Source organism: Sardina pilchardus, chromosome 3 (genome assembly GCF_963854185.1).
Source record: "Sardina pilchardus chromosome 3, fSarPil1.1, whole genome shotgun sequence".
In the NCBI taxonomy this organism is placed as follows: Eukaryota; Metazoa; Chordata; class Actinopteri; order Clupeiformes; family Clupeidae; genus Sardina; species Sardina pilchardus.
In genome coordinates this window covers 11926834-11943205 of record NC_084996.1, presented here as the reverse complement: position 1 = coordinate 11943205, position 16372 = coordinate 11926834, and the positions used below count along the sequence as shown (strand labels likewise).

Sequence of the window (16372 nt, the reverse complement as noted above, 5' to 3'; positions counted from 1 at the left end):
CAAAATTATTGACAAGTTTACATGGTTTAGATATTGACAAAGACGCCTTGCATTCCCAACTTCTTTGTATTGTGAACCATATTGACTCGAGGCACATTTAAAGGCCGATATGATGATGCTGACAGTAAGTATTTTTACAAGGAATAGTGTCTCTTGTGCCTCATTTATTGCAAGTCACCATCCACCGTCAGCTCTGCAGCAAGGTATTTTAACATGCTTCGTATTTCAGACAGGTAACGGTGTTCAGCACGAGCACTCACACCGGGAGATTATGGGATACCGTACGTGGATCCAGTAGCAACGCCGGAGTTTGGAAGAACCTTGGCAATACCACCGAAGAAGCGTCACGTGAACGGATCGATTTGGCTTGCAGTACATTCCCTTTGGTACAGAGCATGAGTATCTGCGAGTGCAACGTCCTTCTTTGATATAACGTGGCCAGAAGCGCACCCCGAGGTCCTTCCAAACTGGCAAGACTGGGCAATGCGTGTGTGCCCAGAGCCACCTGCGGAATTTTTGACGGTTTTTTTTGTTTACTTTGAGACGTTGGCCGTACAGGCGGTCATTCAAGTCTAGCTCTCTCAATTCACGCGGCATGTGTCCAGTGAGACTGATGCGTGAGTGTGTTAGAGATAGATTTCCATGAGTCGGTGGACCGATAGACATTCGAGTGGAGTCAAAACTGTCTCCAAGTTTGCCTTTCAGGTTTGGCACAGAGAGATCTTCCTCAGAGGGTTCCCCATCGCGGTTTAAGTCCTCCTTCAGGTCCAGCACAGGCAGGTTGTCACTTGGAGATGGGCGCACCCGGAGAAGATACTGGGACACTCCAAGGCGCGCGGTAAAAGACATAAGCGTGAGCGCAATATAAACTCTCATGTTGTCAATCCCAAAACTGATTAAACTTAAAAAGCGAAATACATGCAGACTGAGCAAAACCAACAATTCTGGTATTTTCAAAATAGTTTGTAAGTTATCAGGTCTTTGCGCCCTGCATCTTAGACCTCTCCAAATCACCGTTATTGGGAGAACACTTTTAAAAGCTAGCAATACCTTACGTACTTTAGAAACCCTGATATAAGCTCTTTAATGGAGTCTTTCTACACCTAAAGGAATGTTAAAACATATTGAATGAAGCTTTTATCCAGCGTCGTGACGGATTCCCATAATGTCCCACTGCGCACTAAGGCTAGTTATTTAAGGAGCAGCGAAAGGGCGTGTCCTCGGACGCTTCTCAGAGGTACATGAGTGTACCCCTCTAAATTTGACAGATCTCGTTCACGGTCCGCCCACACTGTGCCAGAGGAGAACAAGAAGGGCATCAGACACGATGCTCAAGTCGCCTTAGTCCACAATAATAAGATCACCACAATATACAATGTGCCACTTGCCTACAGGCTTGTGCATAACCAGTTTTGAATAATAAAAAAGGATGGTTTGAATGGAGAACTTTTCAGGACAGAAAACTTGAATTCATTCAGACTTAGATGTATTAATGAATACAACTGAAATTCATAGATGTAGGCTAGATGTTCAGATTTTGAAAACCACCCCAAACATATTTGGACTTCACTGTGAGGTCTGGTTAATTTTTTTTTAATCGTACGCCAATTGCCCTTGAAGCATGGGCTTTGATTCCTGCTATGTATTTTAACATTTGTCAGACCTTAGTAGAGTACTTAAGCTTTACTTTCAGTCTCATTCAATTCTGTTTTGATAATGTAACTGATTAATGCATTCGACACGCTTTGTTAACACATTTAGGGTATAACCTACAGGGCATTTTCTGTCAAAAAACTGATTGAACTGAGAAATAAGGCCTACTTGCAAACTGCAATGTTATATTAGTGGAAGTAAACATGTTAACGCTGGGCAAATATTTAAAAACTACTGCATGGTACTGGCAATTTACTCCTTAGAGATGCTACGCAGAGATGCAACAAAATATCACACTTCCCATCACAAGTGCGAGAGTGTAAATATGCACAGAGAGGATATGTGTGTGTGTGTGTGTGTGTGTGTGTGTGTGTGTGTGTGTGTGTGTGTGTGTGTGTGTGTGTGTGCACACGAGTGCTTTTGTGTGTGTGTGTGTGTGTGTGTGTGTGTGTGTGTTTGTTTGAAGATTTTTTTTCCTCTCACTGTTCCGTCATATATTGGCCAAATGACGCAACTCATCACATTTAATTAGGCTATTCAATTAGCTCAATGTGTCACCTCTGACCTGTGGCAAACTCTTGCTGTAAGGGTCTGCGTCAGTGAGAATACGCACACACACACACACACACACACACACACACACACACACACACACACACACACACACACACACACACACACAACACACTATTATTCATAAATACATGTTCTCTAATTATCATCATGTGTGCAAAAATGCACTGACCTAGGGCCCTGTTCCTTTTGTGTCACTGACGCAGGTGAGTGGGAGTCATAACCAGGGGGGTGGTTGTCTTAGAGAGCTGTCAGTTACTGTCAACTAACTCCAAAACGCCTCCTCCATCACCCGCACCCCCCCACGCACGTTCATGCACGCGCGCACACACACACGCACACACACACACACACACACACACACACACACACACACACACACACACACACACACACACACACACACACACAGACAGAGACATGACACCTAACAGCCTTTAAACACGGTAATTTTTGGCGCAACTATGTGGCCTAAAGGAGGAATGCTGTGTTTATTTATTTTTTCATAAGGGAACGCCCCCTGGTCAGCTGACTCGGCGCGTGACACACGACTCTCCTCATTTCCTATTTGTGCAATTTCGCGCGTGCCGGGGAGTGTTTTGAGGTGAGTGGCCAGCTCTTAACTGACTTGATGAAACCTAGTTTGACATATTATCTGTTTAATTCAACACATCGCCTCCGCAGACAAGCTGTTATCTTTGTGGAAGTCATGCATTTTCTTCTAGGCTACTGTGATTTTGAGACGCTATGAAATCCCGTTACACTGAATACGGGTTTGAAGAAATGTGTAGCCTATGAAAAGGTGATCTGTGGTTGATTCCTCTTTAGGCTACCTCACCTCACTGTGTAACGTTACACTCCGGACATTTAAAACATATAACTCGTTACAGTGTAACGAGTAGGCTAATATGTTCTGAATGTCAGAGTGTTCAGGTTCTTGGCATTGGGGTCAAAGTCAGTCAGAATTTGTGTTATCTTATGCATCTTGTTTGGGCGTGTATTGATCGTAAAGTTTAATAGCACATTCGCTTTCATAATCAGTAATTGTTCTCTACTGACATCCTATCATAGACTATTTGATGTCAGTGATTGTGTCCATCAGGCCGGTCGCTCAGGATGCCATCCAATAAGAGCGTTTCAAATGCTCCAATCACCCAGTTTATCAACTGCAGGATCCTAAGAGACCACAAGATACAGAGGTACAGACACTCGCCTGTTCTCCTGCAGGACCATCTCAGAAGCTATGACTGCTTATGTAGTTTGTGTTAATCTATGCATTTCTAAAATAAAACATGTGCATGCTTCTATGTTTAGGGAGGACCTGTGGGTAAGGGAGGGCAAGATTCTTGATCCGGAAAAGCTGTTCTTTGATGAGAAAGGATTTGCAGACACGAGAATTGACTGTAAAAACAGAATCATAGCCCCAGGGTTCATAGATGTACAGATCAATGGTAAGACTCTCCTACTCTTGACTAAGAATGTGTTCTTATTTGGACAGGAACAATACAACTGAAATATATATCTCTACTCTACATATTATATCACACAATCCTTCACATTAGTGCAGATATATTTTTTCCAATAAAGCTCATAAAAATCAATTAATGTCCATCGACAATAGTGCTGGTAGTTACCTCACCTTCATCCGATAAAACTTTTATACATTGATACTCCTCTGCGCTAAATAAACAGATTGGATATGAGAATGCCACTGATAAGGCAATTCATTTCTTGGCCTCGTAGGTGGATATGGTGTGGACTTCTCCCTGGCCAGTGGTGACATCAGTGGCGGAGTGTCCATGGTGGCCAAAAAGATTCTCGAACACGGTGTCACCTCGTTCTGTCCCACCCTTGTTACCTCACCTTCATCTGTGTACAGCCAGGTATCACCAGCTCAGTACCTGGCTCACTTTCTGACTTAATCAGGGAATCAGGACGTCAGGACACTTATCTTTTTCTGACACGTACTGTATTCAATGGGCTCCTCATTTAGGGCAGATGCATAGGAATGATGTATTGTTTCTACCCATTTGTTTACGTCATCCTGACATCAAAGCTGTTGCTGGTACACTCAGTGTCATTTGAGCCCAACATGCAGTACATAAGGCCATGACATGACATGGCAACTGGTAGTCATTATATTCCAACAGATATCTGCTATAGCATACCAGATATGGAAATATGCCTCACCCATTCAGTTAACCTTGGACTCAGACACTCGCCCACTGATTCAGTCATCATCTTTATCCCCACCCCACTCGTAGGTTCTTCCCCAGATCAAAGTTCAGAATGGGGGTCCCTCTGGAGCAGGAGTAATTGGTAAGTGGAACTAACTTCACCCTCTGCCTCTTATTCTAATCTCTGCAGATAGCTTAGTTTGCTCTTTGGTACTACTGCTGAGTGTTGCATCTGAGCTGACCCATTTCCATATGATAAAATGTCATTTTGACACAGTTTGGCAATATTTGTGGTTGATACCACTTCCCTCTGAGATTTGTGAAATGCAAAGTGCAGAGCTCCTTGTGATATGAAAGAAACATTAAAACATGGGCCAGGTTTAGTAAAGGGAACCTGTCCATTTATTGTTCTTTTGTTTTATTTGCTGCCATTTTCCATTCATCCCCTCCCACAACGTCTGTAATTTCCCCTTTTAGGCGTGCACCTTGAGGGCCCCTTTATCAGTGAGGAGAAGAGAGGTGCACACCCGCCAAAATTCCTGCGCAGCTTTGAAGCAGGGGCGGCCGATCTCCTGGGGATCTATGGCAAGTTAGATAACGTGGCGATGGTGACACTGGCACCTGAGCTGGCCAACAGTGGGCCGGTGATCCAGGAGCTGGTTCGCAGGGGCATTACTGTATCTCTTGGTAAGTGAATAAGAAGGCGACTCTTGCATGATGGCGTTGTCTTATTTCAGTGTGCATTGTTGTGTGGTCGTCTTGTGATTGTCCCTTTAACATTGCTTTTTGGCCTATTTTTAATCATAAAGATTAATATTGTACAGGTTGCAGGTTCGCCTTTGCTCTTTTCTACAGTGATTTGTTTCAGCGTATTGTATCAGAAGGCTCACATTTGTGGCTTTTGCTTTTGAACCTTTTGTCCCTTCAGGCCACTCTATGGCGGACCTATCTCAGGCTGAAGAAGCTGTAACTCAGGGGGCTTCCTTCATCACACACCTCTTCAATGCCATGTTGCCTGTAAGTCATGGCACAGTTACGTATAGGGACATATCAAACAATATGTCGAGGGCTGAGAACCAAAGGGGCGTAAGTGACATTTCACCACCTTAACAGGAGAGCCAAAACAAATCTAACAGCTTCTATATGTTCACAGTTAAAGACCTTTGGTTTTTGTTCAATAACTTTATATTTATACATATTTTACTTCTATCATTTTGTCAGTTAGAAAGAGCTTATCAAGAGCTTTCAGGTGATATATATAACTCAATTTTGACCAAAATTGTTCTCAGCCCTCAATGTATTTGCCATAGTTAGCCATTCCAGTTATAGTTTTCTGCTTACTGTGAGATGCTAAGATAACTATCTTTTTTTTCTCTCCTCTGTAAGAAATATTTTGGATTTTACAGAAAGATGTCTTGGTGTGTAATTGGTTTACCCCTCTTGTCATAGTTTCACCATCGCGACCCAGGCATTGTGGGATTGTTGACCAGTGACAAGGTGCCTTCGGGACGGAGGGTTTTCTACGGAATGATTGCTGATGGAATACACACACACCCCGCAGCACTGCGCATTGCGCACCGAGCACATCCAACAGGTGCACGCTCGCACACACACATTTACATTCAAGCCCACACACAGACATACACACTAAAGAAAACACACATTCTAAACTATACTGTACATACTCTCACTAAGCATACTTTCATTAAAGAAATACTCTCATGCTGGTCACAACTGTGTTACAGGGTTGGTGTTGGTCACTGATGCTGTTCCAGCGATGGGTCTCCCTGCTGGTCGCCATACTCTTGGCCAGCAAGAGATCGACATCCAGGGTCTCCACGCCTATGTGGCAGGTTTGTGTCACCTGACTCTAGCATGCAAGCTTGTTACCAACATAGTATATCACGTCGAATATCGATCTGTCGTGACCATTAATGGACTGTTTATGACTCTTTCACTACAGGGACCAAAACACTGTGTGGTAGTATAGCTACGATGAACATGTGTGTGAAACATTTCAGACAAGCAACAGGTGAGCATTTGTGTCTATATGCATGAACACATGACTGCATGCACACACACACTAGCAGTACATCTTTTTTGTTAACAAAGATTTACTACACTGATAGTGCTTTGCTCTAAGATCTTTGATTGTTAGTGTATAATAAGTTATAATAAATTATAGAAAACATCTTTACTTTACTTTAAGATAGTCTCTTGCAGTTCAGTATGGGAATTACATGTAAATCCCTGTAAGATGTCATGTGAGATAGGTAAGCAGCTGTTTTCAGCTGGGCTGTCTTTGGACTGTTGGCAGGCTGCTCGGTGGAGGATGCCCTGGAGGCTGCTTCTCTCCATCCTGCAGAGTCGTTAGGGCTGGTCCATCGTAAGGGAACATTGGACTTCAGCACTGATGCAGGTCAGTCAGGATGTGTATTTGTGTCAGTGTTTTTCTGGCCCCCTGGTATGCTTTGTATATCCCTTATACACACATAGTAGATTTGATCAAGATGTGTGTTTGTGTGTTTTACAGATTTTGTTGTGTTGGACGATGCATTGACGGTCCAGGAGACCTATATTGCTGGCCAGCTGGTCTGGAAGAAATGAAGTGAAAGGGAATGTCCAGCAACACTACAGCAGGGCTTCTGAGTGGTTCAATAATTGAGCAGTTTAGGCAAACTCACCAGGGAGCTCACCTCCCTGGCTATGATGACCTAATATTTACAAACACAAACACACACGGGGCCTACACAATAAAGCTAAAAAGATTAGCGGTCATGTTGAGTTTAAAACCAGAGATATGGTCCAATTCAGAGGTGAACATACATGGCCAACATTTTTTTTTTTTTTTGTACATTTAAACTTTCTGTAAACATGTTCAATTGTTGCTTTATACTGTTAACAAAAGTGGTAAGCAAGAATGTAATCGCCACTAAAATTGGCCCGTTTTTGAACACATCTCTGGCTTTAAGCTCATCATACCTCTAATTTGTTGTCTTTGTATACCCCTCAGGTGTGTGCGTGCGTGTGATTGATATATCATTGTGCTTGAGGAATATCTCTCAGACATCCAAGGCTATGCAATGAGCGCATTTCTAATCTATGTTCACATTCTGGTGACTGAAATTGCCTTCAGTAGCAATCTTTGTTAACTATGGAGGTGGGTCAGGTTGAATAAAGCAGAAACCACCAACCCATTCTAATGCCGACTGCTGCTAAACGTCCCACTGAAAGTACAGCCACTTTCTTTGTATTTCAGAGCCAGTGCCCTTTCAAATAAATGAGGTGGTGATCTTTCCACATACAGTAAATCCATGTGCTGTAAGGTGATCTAATGACATGGAGTTTTTATGTTAATTCTTTGTCAATGTGACATTTATACAATTCAGCATTATGTGTACCATTATAGTTGTTTTATGATATTTTCGTATAAAACCTTGACCAGCATTTCATGTGGTAAGTTTGTGAATTCTTTAGACAGATACCTGATCTCCACAAATGTCAAGAATGATAGCTATGAAATTGATTAAAAATTTAATTAATTTATTTTGCAATTCAGCTCTGCATAACAACACACATACTGTACACAAGTTCACACACACATCAGTAAGTTTTGGCATGGACCCATTTTTGACAGGAGAGAGGTTAACCAAGGAATGTAGAGATGAAGACACTGGTGTCCAGATTCAGTGTAGCATGCCACCAGTGGTCAGGGAAATAAAGCACCTAAAGAAACATAAAAAAAGACATGCACATAGAGAATAATTCAGAACTAAAATAGACCACACACACACACACACACGTGATCTAAAGGTGAAAAACGATAATAAAGATACAGAAAATACAATTGGCTGTTTTAAAAAACTGATAACAAAAAGTGATACATGTCACTTGCACTTTGTGTATTTGAGCCTGTAGTGTGAGAAGTGTATATCTGTCCTAACCTCCCCTGGCCGGATGGTGCACTCCAGAGGCCTCTCTTTGACCCCCAGGCTTGGGTAGGACTGCCTGACCCAGGTCAGGGTGGTGAGATTGGGGTGGAACTCTGGCTGTTTATCCGGAGGGTACAGGAACCAGCGCTGAGGAAAATATCACACTCTTCAAACAAAAGGCAAAGGGCATAAGCCAGTGGGCTTATGACTGACTAGGCCATAAACACTCATGATAAACGACTAGTGATATGTCTATACCTTACGGCCATAAACGACCTCAGAATAGCCTGGCCCGTGCCAATGAAATGGAACACCTGTGCCTGGACCTGTGATGGAGAAAAGAAAGACTCAAATGGAACATCTGAAAATCATCACAGCAAACAAACTAGAAAAGCACTCAGAGAGCGCAGCTACCTCCGCCTGCATTGTTCTTCCTAGGGTGTCATACATTTGAACCTAAACTATTCAGATCGCCACCACGTGGCCATACCATGCCATTACACCACTAAGCTAAATACATAAATGCCTCCAGAATCCCGACGGAATTACGGATCACTCCCAAAATTTAATCGATTCTTTCTTGGGTCATGTCTGACCTTCCCTGAAAATTTCATCGAAATGCATCCATAACTTTTTGAGTAATCTTGCTAACAGACAGACAAACAAACAGACAAACAAACGCCGGTCCCCGATGAAAACATATACCTCCTTGGCGGAGGTAAATAACGGTACATGCAAAAATGACAATCACTTCACCTCAGTGGATTTCTCGAGGCAGACAGCAGAATCATGATTGAAGTGATTATGTTTTTCCCCCTCTTTGTCAGAAACAGAGGGCCAAGCACAGAACATGTGTTTGTTAGAAAGGACTGCGAGTCAAGAGTATGTACTCTACCTGCTATGCCAAAGCTGTATGCTGGGCTGGTGTAGGGGATTGTGTAAGGGGGGGCATTGTACTCAGCAAACAAGGCATGCCACTCAGTAAAGTTGTTGTCTCCGAAGAAGTATAGAGTTTCTGAAACAAAAGGAAGGAATGCAAAAGTAGCTTCCGTGAGAGTAGTTACATAAAGCTGCCCAAATTGTTGGCTGACATACGCACATGTATTTTTGAATGGCAAACAAAGGTACATCAATGCGAGACACTGACCACTGCCCAAAGAATCCACAGACTGAGGGGTCAGCAGGAACTTAACAAACTCTTCAAAGGGAACATCCACTGTAGAGAGAGCAGACAAAAAAAACTAAATGTGTGGGAAAAGCAAAGGTTTTCTTTAAGTTGCCAACATCTACCATGCTTCACTGATGTCTTTTTGTATTAGTTTGTTAGACAGATAGATAGAACAAACCTTTCCTGTAGGAGTATGTGTTCGCTGTACTCAGTCTGACTGTTTTCTCACGGTACTCTCTGAGAAGATTGTATTTGGAACACATGAACTGGAACCTCTGGAAATGGCACAAAACAACTGACTGTGAAATGTCTATTTTGATGTTGTAAGTAAGTATACTATTATATTTTGCAAAAATGAAATCCCCATACTGTGTTGTCTGTGATGCCTCTGAGAATCACGGGCTTTGTGTATGCATATCTGTAAAAAAAATATTTTATTAAAACAAATAATAACAATAACACACACACACACACACACACACACACACGTACTGTCCTAGTTTAATATTAGCTATTGATTGTTGTAAATGAAAAAGGCACTAAGACATAGTCAAAATCATAGTTTCTTCAGAGTATTAGACCGTGACATCTGCTTACTGTTGAAGAAACTGTTGGTATGTAAGAGTCGTTTGATCTTCGATATCGATGTTACAGGGCCCCTCGTCTGTGAGGCTGTCGCCTCCCGATGACCTGTCAGAAACACATCGGGCTCATCTGACTTCATGCAACTCTGCACAGATCTGGATAACGTGCCGCATGGTGGACACGGTCAGATCTGCTAAGCGCAACGTGAAGTCGAATGAGCCTATTAAAAACATAATGAAAACGAATGCTGTGAACAACACATCGCTATCGTATGCTAAGTCTTGCTTTGTCGTTGGCATGCGTTGTCAGCTAAGCTAGCCCCTTCTTTTGAACTCACCAGCCACCGTCATCGCCAGATATTTGCTCGCTCTCACGTGCGACCAAAAGCGAGGCCGCAAGAAGCGAGACAAATATAGATTCCACTTTGAGTCCCATATGTCAACTTTGTTCAGACATATTTCGTGACTGCAACTTATACATCCCCGTCAGTGGTGGATGGACCGGGATGCTTCACTAACTTCCAGCTCACAGACCAATGAACACAGTCCACACCAATAGGGGCGGAACTTTCGTTCGCCTACAATAAACTTGCTCTTTTTACAGCCTTAATACTTTCGAATTGCAATATATATAAAATATAAAATATATAAAATATATTTATTTGTGTGCGTGTGTGTGTGTGTGTGTGTGTGTGAATCAATCTTGGAGCTTAATATTTATAATCTCTTCAGCTGTCAATGTCAGATTCACTCTTTCATCTGCATCGATGGTCAAATCTTTTGAATCTTATAATATTATATAATACATTCTTAAATATAGATTTTTTTTAATACATATAAAATGCATGCAATCGATATGGATGCTAGAGTGCACAAAATTTCGCCTCTCATTTAGGTCGGAACACAAATGCTTCACTACTTCACTTTGAGTGTTACGGTAGGATTTAGGGATGGACCGAAAAGCTTGCTCCTGAAGGTTAGTCAAAACATTTCAGATATGTACACAGCATATGTTGATCTTCTCTTTATTTCTACAAATGGTGTACAGTACAGAGACTGGTGCACCGACTATTGTAATGACTAAATGTGCTAAATGTTTTAAACATATTTTTACTAATGACTTTAGTTAGCGAATATCCTCGCATGCTCATGGAGAATAAACACTGCGGTGTGACCATGGTAGACATTAACCGTGCAAAGGTACGTGTTATTACGTTTTAAAGTAATTAATTAACATGTTATACCAACGTCTTTTCAAATGGCATTTCTCAACAAAAGGAACACATTAATGCTGTTGACATATATTTCTCCATTTAAAGTAAAGGGTCGTTGTTCTTCCTCTTATATTAAAGGCATGGACACAGACGGCCCAGATGAATTGCTCTCAGAGTTCAGAGAAAATCGTTTGGGTGTTTGGGGTATCCTCCAGGTCACTGCGGGAACCGGATTAGTTGTTTATGGCATGTGGGCAGGGATCCTCATGCCAGGGTTCCGCAAAGTTCCTTTAAAACTGCAGGTAACTCGATCCACTTTCCAACCTCTGTGATATGTTATTACGGTCATCGGTCTGTACATTAAGGTGCATGTATTAATGTGTAATAACGCACTCTTTCCCTTGTTAGGTGCCTTACTTGCCGGCTAGCAGGGCTCAAGTGAGGAATGTCATGACATTGCTCCATGGAAGATCTGGAGGTGTGGCTGATCTAGGCTCTGGAGATGGAAGGATTGTGAGTATGAGGTTGTCATTTAGTCTGCATGCATTGAACAAACCTGTGTAGATACAGTATGTTATAAGTGTCTGTCTCTCGCTCTCACTCTCTCTCTCTCTCTGAGTGTGTGTGTGTGTGTGTGTGTGTGTGTGTGTGTGTGTCTGTGTGTGCGTGTGCACGCTCTTACATGTGTGTAGGTGCTGGAAGCCTATAAAACAGGGTTTTCTCCTGCTATTGGCTATGAGTTGAATCCTTGGCTTGTGCGGCTGGCTAACTTTCATGCATGGAGAGCAGGGTACTCTGGGAAGGTATTCTATCGCCGTGAGGATTTATGGAAGGTACGTCTTTGTGATGGCTCCCAATAATTTTCTGTGCATCCACCATGGTGTCCCCAGCCAGGTTTCACCAAACCCATCCACTTTGTGAATAGGAATAGGGTCTGGGAATGCTTGAGGAAAGTTTCCAATTATCGCATTCAAATAGACTTACATTGACTTTGAGATTATTGGTCACGTCTAACCAATGTATTGATTAGGGATTCCTTACCATATTTTCTATTTTGCCTCTAATCTTTGCAAACCGATAATAAACCACTCGGTCAGTAAGGGATAGTATACCTTTCCTGTATTTACATATACTCTCAGCTGCAATTCTTTGATCTTTGCTGAGATTAGCATCCCCTCTGGTTGCTAATTGAGACATCATCCTGGTTTCTGTGGGAAACAGTGAGATGAAGAGCATTTCCAAACTGATATATCAGTTAGAAAAATGAACTGAGATACAGACAGGAGGAGCCAGGCTGCTATGCTGTCCCCCAACATGGCTTGACTTTTGGGGCATTAATTATGGGTGCCGGCACAGTTAGTATGATTCGGCCATAAAGCCTCATTAATTCAAAAACATACATGTCTTTGTCTGTTGCTTATACTATTGGTTGTTGTTACTATAATGTGATGTACTGGAGACTGTTCTGCTAACACATCTCCTTGTGTATGCCTTTGCAGGTTGATCTCTCAGAATGTAAGAATGTCACAGTCTTTCTGGCTCCAAGTGTGGTAAGTCCTTTGCTTTTTCAATTTATTTCAAATCCATATTTTACTCTCCCCCTCATTTTTCATTTCGTCCTTCTCTCTCTCTCTCTCTCTGTATGTGTATGTGTGTGTGTGTGTGTCTGTGCGCGTGTGTGTTTGTGTGTTTACTTATATCTGGGTTGTTCTGCAGCTCTCTCTTCTGGAGGAAAAATTACTGGCAGAACTTCCTGATGATGCCTTGGTTGTTGCTGGCCGCTTCCCTTTCCGTGATTGGACACCATTTCGAGTGGAAGGAGAGGGTGTTGACCGGGCCTGGTCCTATAATATGCAAGCCTTAAGACAACACATATCTAGAGTGGACAAAAACTCTTTAGAGTCCTGAAACAGAAGATTAATCTAGTGTCAGTTTCTGGATATATATTAACTTGTCATGGAGCAGTGTAACGACAGATTGCTAACATCCAGCAGTAATGGAATGTGGTAGGTCACAGAGCATGAAGCAGTTTGTTTGAAGTTTTCGGTCAGAATTTGTGCAAGCAAACACTCCAGTTGTGACACTCCACTAGTTCTCTTTTCCTCTGAGATGAATTCTCATTTAAGGGAGAGAGAAGAATATCGGCACTGAAATAGGTCCACAGCTGTCTTTTTTTTTTTTTTTTTTTTTTTTTTTTTTTTTTTTTTTTTTTAAATTTTATTATAGAAATGACGCACAAAAATACACAATGACAACATTTAACATAGACATACTCATGACAACGTTTGCCTGTTTACAGAGCTACTTAATCATAACTAGATATATTGAGCAGCAACAGTTCACAATTGTTACAGAGAAGCATAAATAGTAGTGTCAGAGTTCATTGGCTGAGGGATCAGCACTGGAAATATTGCAGAAAAGGGGACCATGAGTCTTCATAAGATGTTATGTTGTTTTTCAGAGATGCAGTAAGCTTTTCTAGGTTTGAGTGATTAGTTAAGAGATTTAGCCATTGATTTGTAGAGATTTTGACTCTGTTTTTCCAATTTAGCAAGATTGTTTTTTTTGCAATGGTGAAAGCAATCAAAATAAAGGGCTTCACTGTCTTATTGACATCTAAATTAGACAGGTCACCAAGAAGTACAATAATGGGACATAAGGGGATGTCACAGTTCAGCATTTCAGATAAGATGTTGATCACTTTTATCCAAAAAGATTTTATGCAAATACAGTCCCAGAGAGCATGAAAATAATCATCAATAGCATTTGGACAGTGTGGACATTTACTATTTTGACCAAATCCCATTTGATGGAGTTGTTTTGTAGTTATATGCGCTCTATGTAAGACTTTATATTGGATTAGCTGAACTTTAGAATTACAAGACATAGAGAATGTGTTGTTACATATGTTTTGCCAGTTAAAGTCTCTAGGTAGATTCTTTATGTCCTTGGACCATTTATGTATGGGAATTGCCAATGTTTCTTTGTTAGATGTCAACAGTTTATACATTTGCGAAAGTTTTTTCTTTGGCTTTAGACAACACAATTTATCATATAGGGAAGAACTGAGGTTGTTAAAGCTCTTGATGCTTACATATTTCTTAAACACTTCCCGTAACTGTATATATTCAAAGAAACATTGGTCTGGAATATTACATTTCTCTTGAATTTGCTTAAAGGACATAAAGAACCCCTTGCTAAATAAATGCCCCATTTCTGTTACCCCTTCCCTCTTCCATATTGGCATAGACAAAGGTTTGTTGTTCACTAGAAACATTCGATTGTTCCATAGCGGAGTGTGAGTGGAAACTGAAAAGTTAGAATCGAGTATTTCGTTTGTCTTCCACCACGCTCGTAATGATGTGTTGATTGTACTACCACCGTAACCTATAGATTTTTGAATGGTTTTGTCCATAAATAAAAGATTCTGCAATCTCGACCTGTGAGCTAACATCTTTTCAATGTCTAACCATGGAGGATTATCATTTTGAATCCAATGGCAGACATGTAAGATCTGGTGTGCTAAAAAATAATATTGAAAGTTTGGGGCCCCAAGTCCTCCACTTTGTTTCGGTCTCTGAAGCGAACTCAAACTGATTCGCGCTTTACCCCCTTTCCAATAGAATCTGGTGATGGCGCTATTAAGGGAGGTGAACCATCCAGGGGGAGGGGTGACAGGGATCATGGAGAAAAGATAGTTTACCCTTGGAAGGATACTCATTTTAATGGTGGAGACTCGTCCGAGCAGGGATAATGGCAACTTATTCCACCTTTCAAGGCTATCTTTGATGTCCTGCAACAGGGGATTATAATTAATCTTAAATAGATCATCCAGGTTAGACGGTACTTGAATGCCAAGGTACTTAATTATTCTAGAAGGTTCTTTAAAAGGAAGATTCCACTCCTCAGCCTTCCAATTCATGTTTGTTGCATCTAACACGGGCAATATTTCCGATTTTGACCAATTAATGGAATATCCTGACACTTTGCCATACTCTTTTATTAGTTTATGAATCAGTGGGAGTGACGATGAAGGGTTAGTAATAAATAATAAAATGTCGTCTGCATAAAGACTTATTTTATGGTGGTAACTCTCAGATGTTATTCCTGTTATTCCTCCACATTGTCTGATGGCAGCTGCTAAGGGTTCCATAAATAAAGCAAACAGCATTGGGGATAGGGGGCACCCTTGCCGGGTACCCCTTTCTAACTGGAATGATTTGGAGATGACTCCATTGGTTATTACTGAGGCCTGTGGTGACTTATAGAGAGTTTCTATCCAATTAATAAAGTACATGGGAAAACCAAATTTTTTTAATGTTGCAAAGAGAAACGTCCACTCTACTCTATCGAACGCCTTTTCAGCGTCGAGGGTGGCTATGATGAATTGTGAATTGGATTTAGTGAGGTTGCTCCTGTAGGCACTAATTAGATTAAACAGTCTCCGGGTGTTATCTGAAGATCGCCTTCCTTTAATGAAGCCTGTTTGATCTAAATGTATTAATGGTGTGATGACTGACTCCATTCTAGTTGCTATCATTTTGCTTATGATTTTGATATCTGCATTAATCAGAGATATAGGACGATAATTGGAGCATTGGCTATGGTCTTTATTGGGCTTGGGAATGAGTGTGATATATGCTGTATTCATGTGATGGGGTATGATACCCTTTTGCTGTATTTCAACTACCATTTTCAGGAAGAGTGGGGAAATCAAAGGCCAGAATGTTTCATAAAATTCTGCCGGATAGCCATCAGGCCCTGGAGATTTCCTACTGGGCATGAGATGGAGGGCTTTGGTCATTTCCTCCAATGAGAAGGGCCTCTCTAAATGTTCTGTTTGCATTGTAGACAACTTAGGCAAGGTGATATTCCCTAGGAAGTCATCTATCTCCTGAGCTGAGGCATTCTGCTCTGAGGAGTACAGTTTTTTGTAGAATGATCTAAAGGTTTCGTTAATCGCCTCAGCATTTGTGGATGGAGTGCCAGATGCATCTATGATTGAAGATATGATTGATTTCTCATGTTGCTGTTTAATTTGATTGGCTAGGAGTTTACCTGTCTTGTCTCC

General features: G+C 41.4%; 4 protein-coding genes across 6 annotated transcripts; 2 read left to right on the top strand and 2 right to left on the bottom strand.

The window, feature by feature from the left end:
• Window positions 1-243: 243 nt before the first annotated feature.
• On the bottom strand, window positions 244-859 carry nog5 (noggin 5). Its single transcript, XM_062531836.1, has one exon. The coding sequence runs from the start codon at window positions 847-849 to the stop codon at window positions 244-246; it is 606 nt and encodes a 201-aa protein (XP_062387820.1). The 5' UTR covers window positions 850-859.
• A 1883-nt stretch (window positions 860-2742) lies between these two features.
• On the top strand, window positions 2743-7853 carry amdhd2 (amidohydrolase domain containing 2). The gene is made up of 12 exons (XM_062531835.1): window positions 2743-2830; window positions 3298-3425; window positions 3541-3677; window positions 3970-4109; window positions 4491-4545; window positions 4881-5090; window positions 5332-5420; window positions 5853-5997; window positions 6149-6256; window positions 6367-6435; window positions 6721-6822; window positions 6937-7853. The coding sequence occupies exons 2-12, from the start codon at window positions 3343-3345 to the stop codon at window positions 7008-7010; spliced, it is 1212 nt and encodes a 403-aa protein (XP_062387819.1). The 5' UTR covers window positions 2743-2830; window positions 3298-3342; the 3' UTR covers window positions 7011-7853.
• A 71-nt stretch (window positions 7854-7924) lies between these two features.
• On the bottom strand, window positions 7925-10618 carry jmjd8 (jumonji domain containing 8). Its single transcript, XM_062531834.1, has 9 exons — window positions 10426-10618; window positions 10101-10193; window positions 9873-9921; window positions 9682-9778; window positions 9483-9551; window positions 9231-9350; window positions 8594-8661; window positions 8348-8482; window positions 7925-8129 (listed from the first exon to the last, which is right to left on the bottom strand). Exons 1-9 carry the CDS (start codon window positions 10521-10523, stop codon window positions 8049-8051), a joined length of 810 nt encoding a protein of 269 aa, XP_062387818.1. The 5' UTR covers window positions 10524-10618; the 3' UTR covers window positions 7925-8048.
• A 404-nt stretch (window positions 10619-11022) lies between these two features.
• On the top strand, window positions 11023-13464 carry antkmt (adenine nucleotide translocase lysine methyltransferase). 3 transcript variants are annotated; one of them, XM_062531100.1, is made up of 7 exons: window positions 11044-11063; window positions 11214-11287; window positions 11440-11603; window positions 11710-11814; window positions 11994-12134; window positions 12801-12851; window positions 13018-13464. In XM_062531100.1, exons 3-7 carry the CDS (start codon window positions 11442-11444, stop codon window positions 13207-13209), a joined length of 651 nt encoding a protein of 216 aa, XP_062387084.1. In that variant the 5' UTR covers window positions 11044-11063; window positions 11214-11287; window positions 11440-11441; the 3' UTR covers window positions 13210-13464. The 3 variants fall into 3 exon arrangements, with proteins under 3 accessions (XP_062387083.1, XP_062387084.1, XP_062387082.1); XM_062531099.1 differs by lacking the exon at window positions 11214-11287 and having other exon boundaries at window positions 11023-11063; XM_062531098.1 differs by lacking the exon at window positions 11044-11063 and having other exon boundaries at window positions 11076-11287.
• Window positions 13465-16372: the final 2908 nt, after the last annotated feature.

Bases quoted from the DNA above. Each gene is read 5' to 3' on its own strand.
- nog5 (XM_062531836.1), bottom strand. From the start codon at position 849: ATGTCTTTTACCGCGCGCCTTGGAGTGTCCCAGTATCTTCTCCGGGTG.
- amdhd2 (XM_062531835.1), top strand. From the start codon at position 3,343: ATGCCATCCAATAAGAGCGTTTCAAATGCTCCAATCACCCAGTTTATC. The intron at 4,110-4,490 runs GTATCACCAGCT...CCCCACTCGTAG, and splicing joins CTTCATCTGTGTACAGCCAG to GTTCTTCCCCAGATCAAAGT. The intron at 4,546-4,880 runs GTAAGTGGAACT...TTCCCCTTTTAG, and splicing joins CTCTGGAGCAGGAGTAATTG to GCGTGCACCTTGAGGGCCCC.
- jmjd8 (XM_062531834.1), bottom strand. From the start codon at position 10,523: ATGGGACTCAAAGTGGAATCTATATTTGTCTCGCTTCTTGCGGCCTCG. The intron at 10,194-10,425 runs GTGAGTTCAAAA...TGTTTCTGACAG, and splicing joins TCTGGCGATGACGGTGGCTG to GTCATCGGGAGGCGACAGCC. The intron at 8,662-9,230 runs GTAGAGTACATA...TCTCCATCACAG, and splicing joins ATACAGCTTTGGCATAGCAG to GTCCAGGCACAGGTGTTCCA.
- antkmt (XM_062531099.1), top strand. From the start codon at position 11,442: ATGGACACAGACGGCCCAGATGAATTGCTCTCAGAGTTCAGAGAAAAT. The intron at 12,135-12,800 runs GTACGTCTTTGT...ATGCCTTTGCAG, and splicing joins GCCGTGAGGATTTATGGAAG to GTTGATCTCTCAGAATGTAA. The intron at 12,852-13,017 runs GTAAGTCCTTTG...GTTGTTCTGCAG, and splicing joins TCTTTCTGGCTCCAAGTGTG to CTCTCTCTTCTGGAGGAAAA.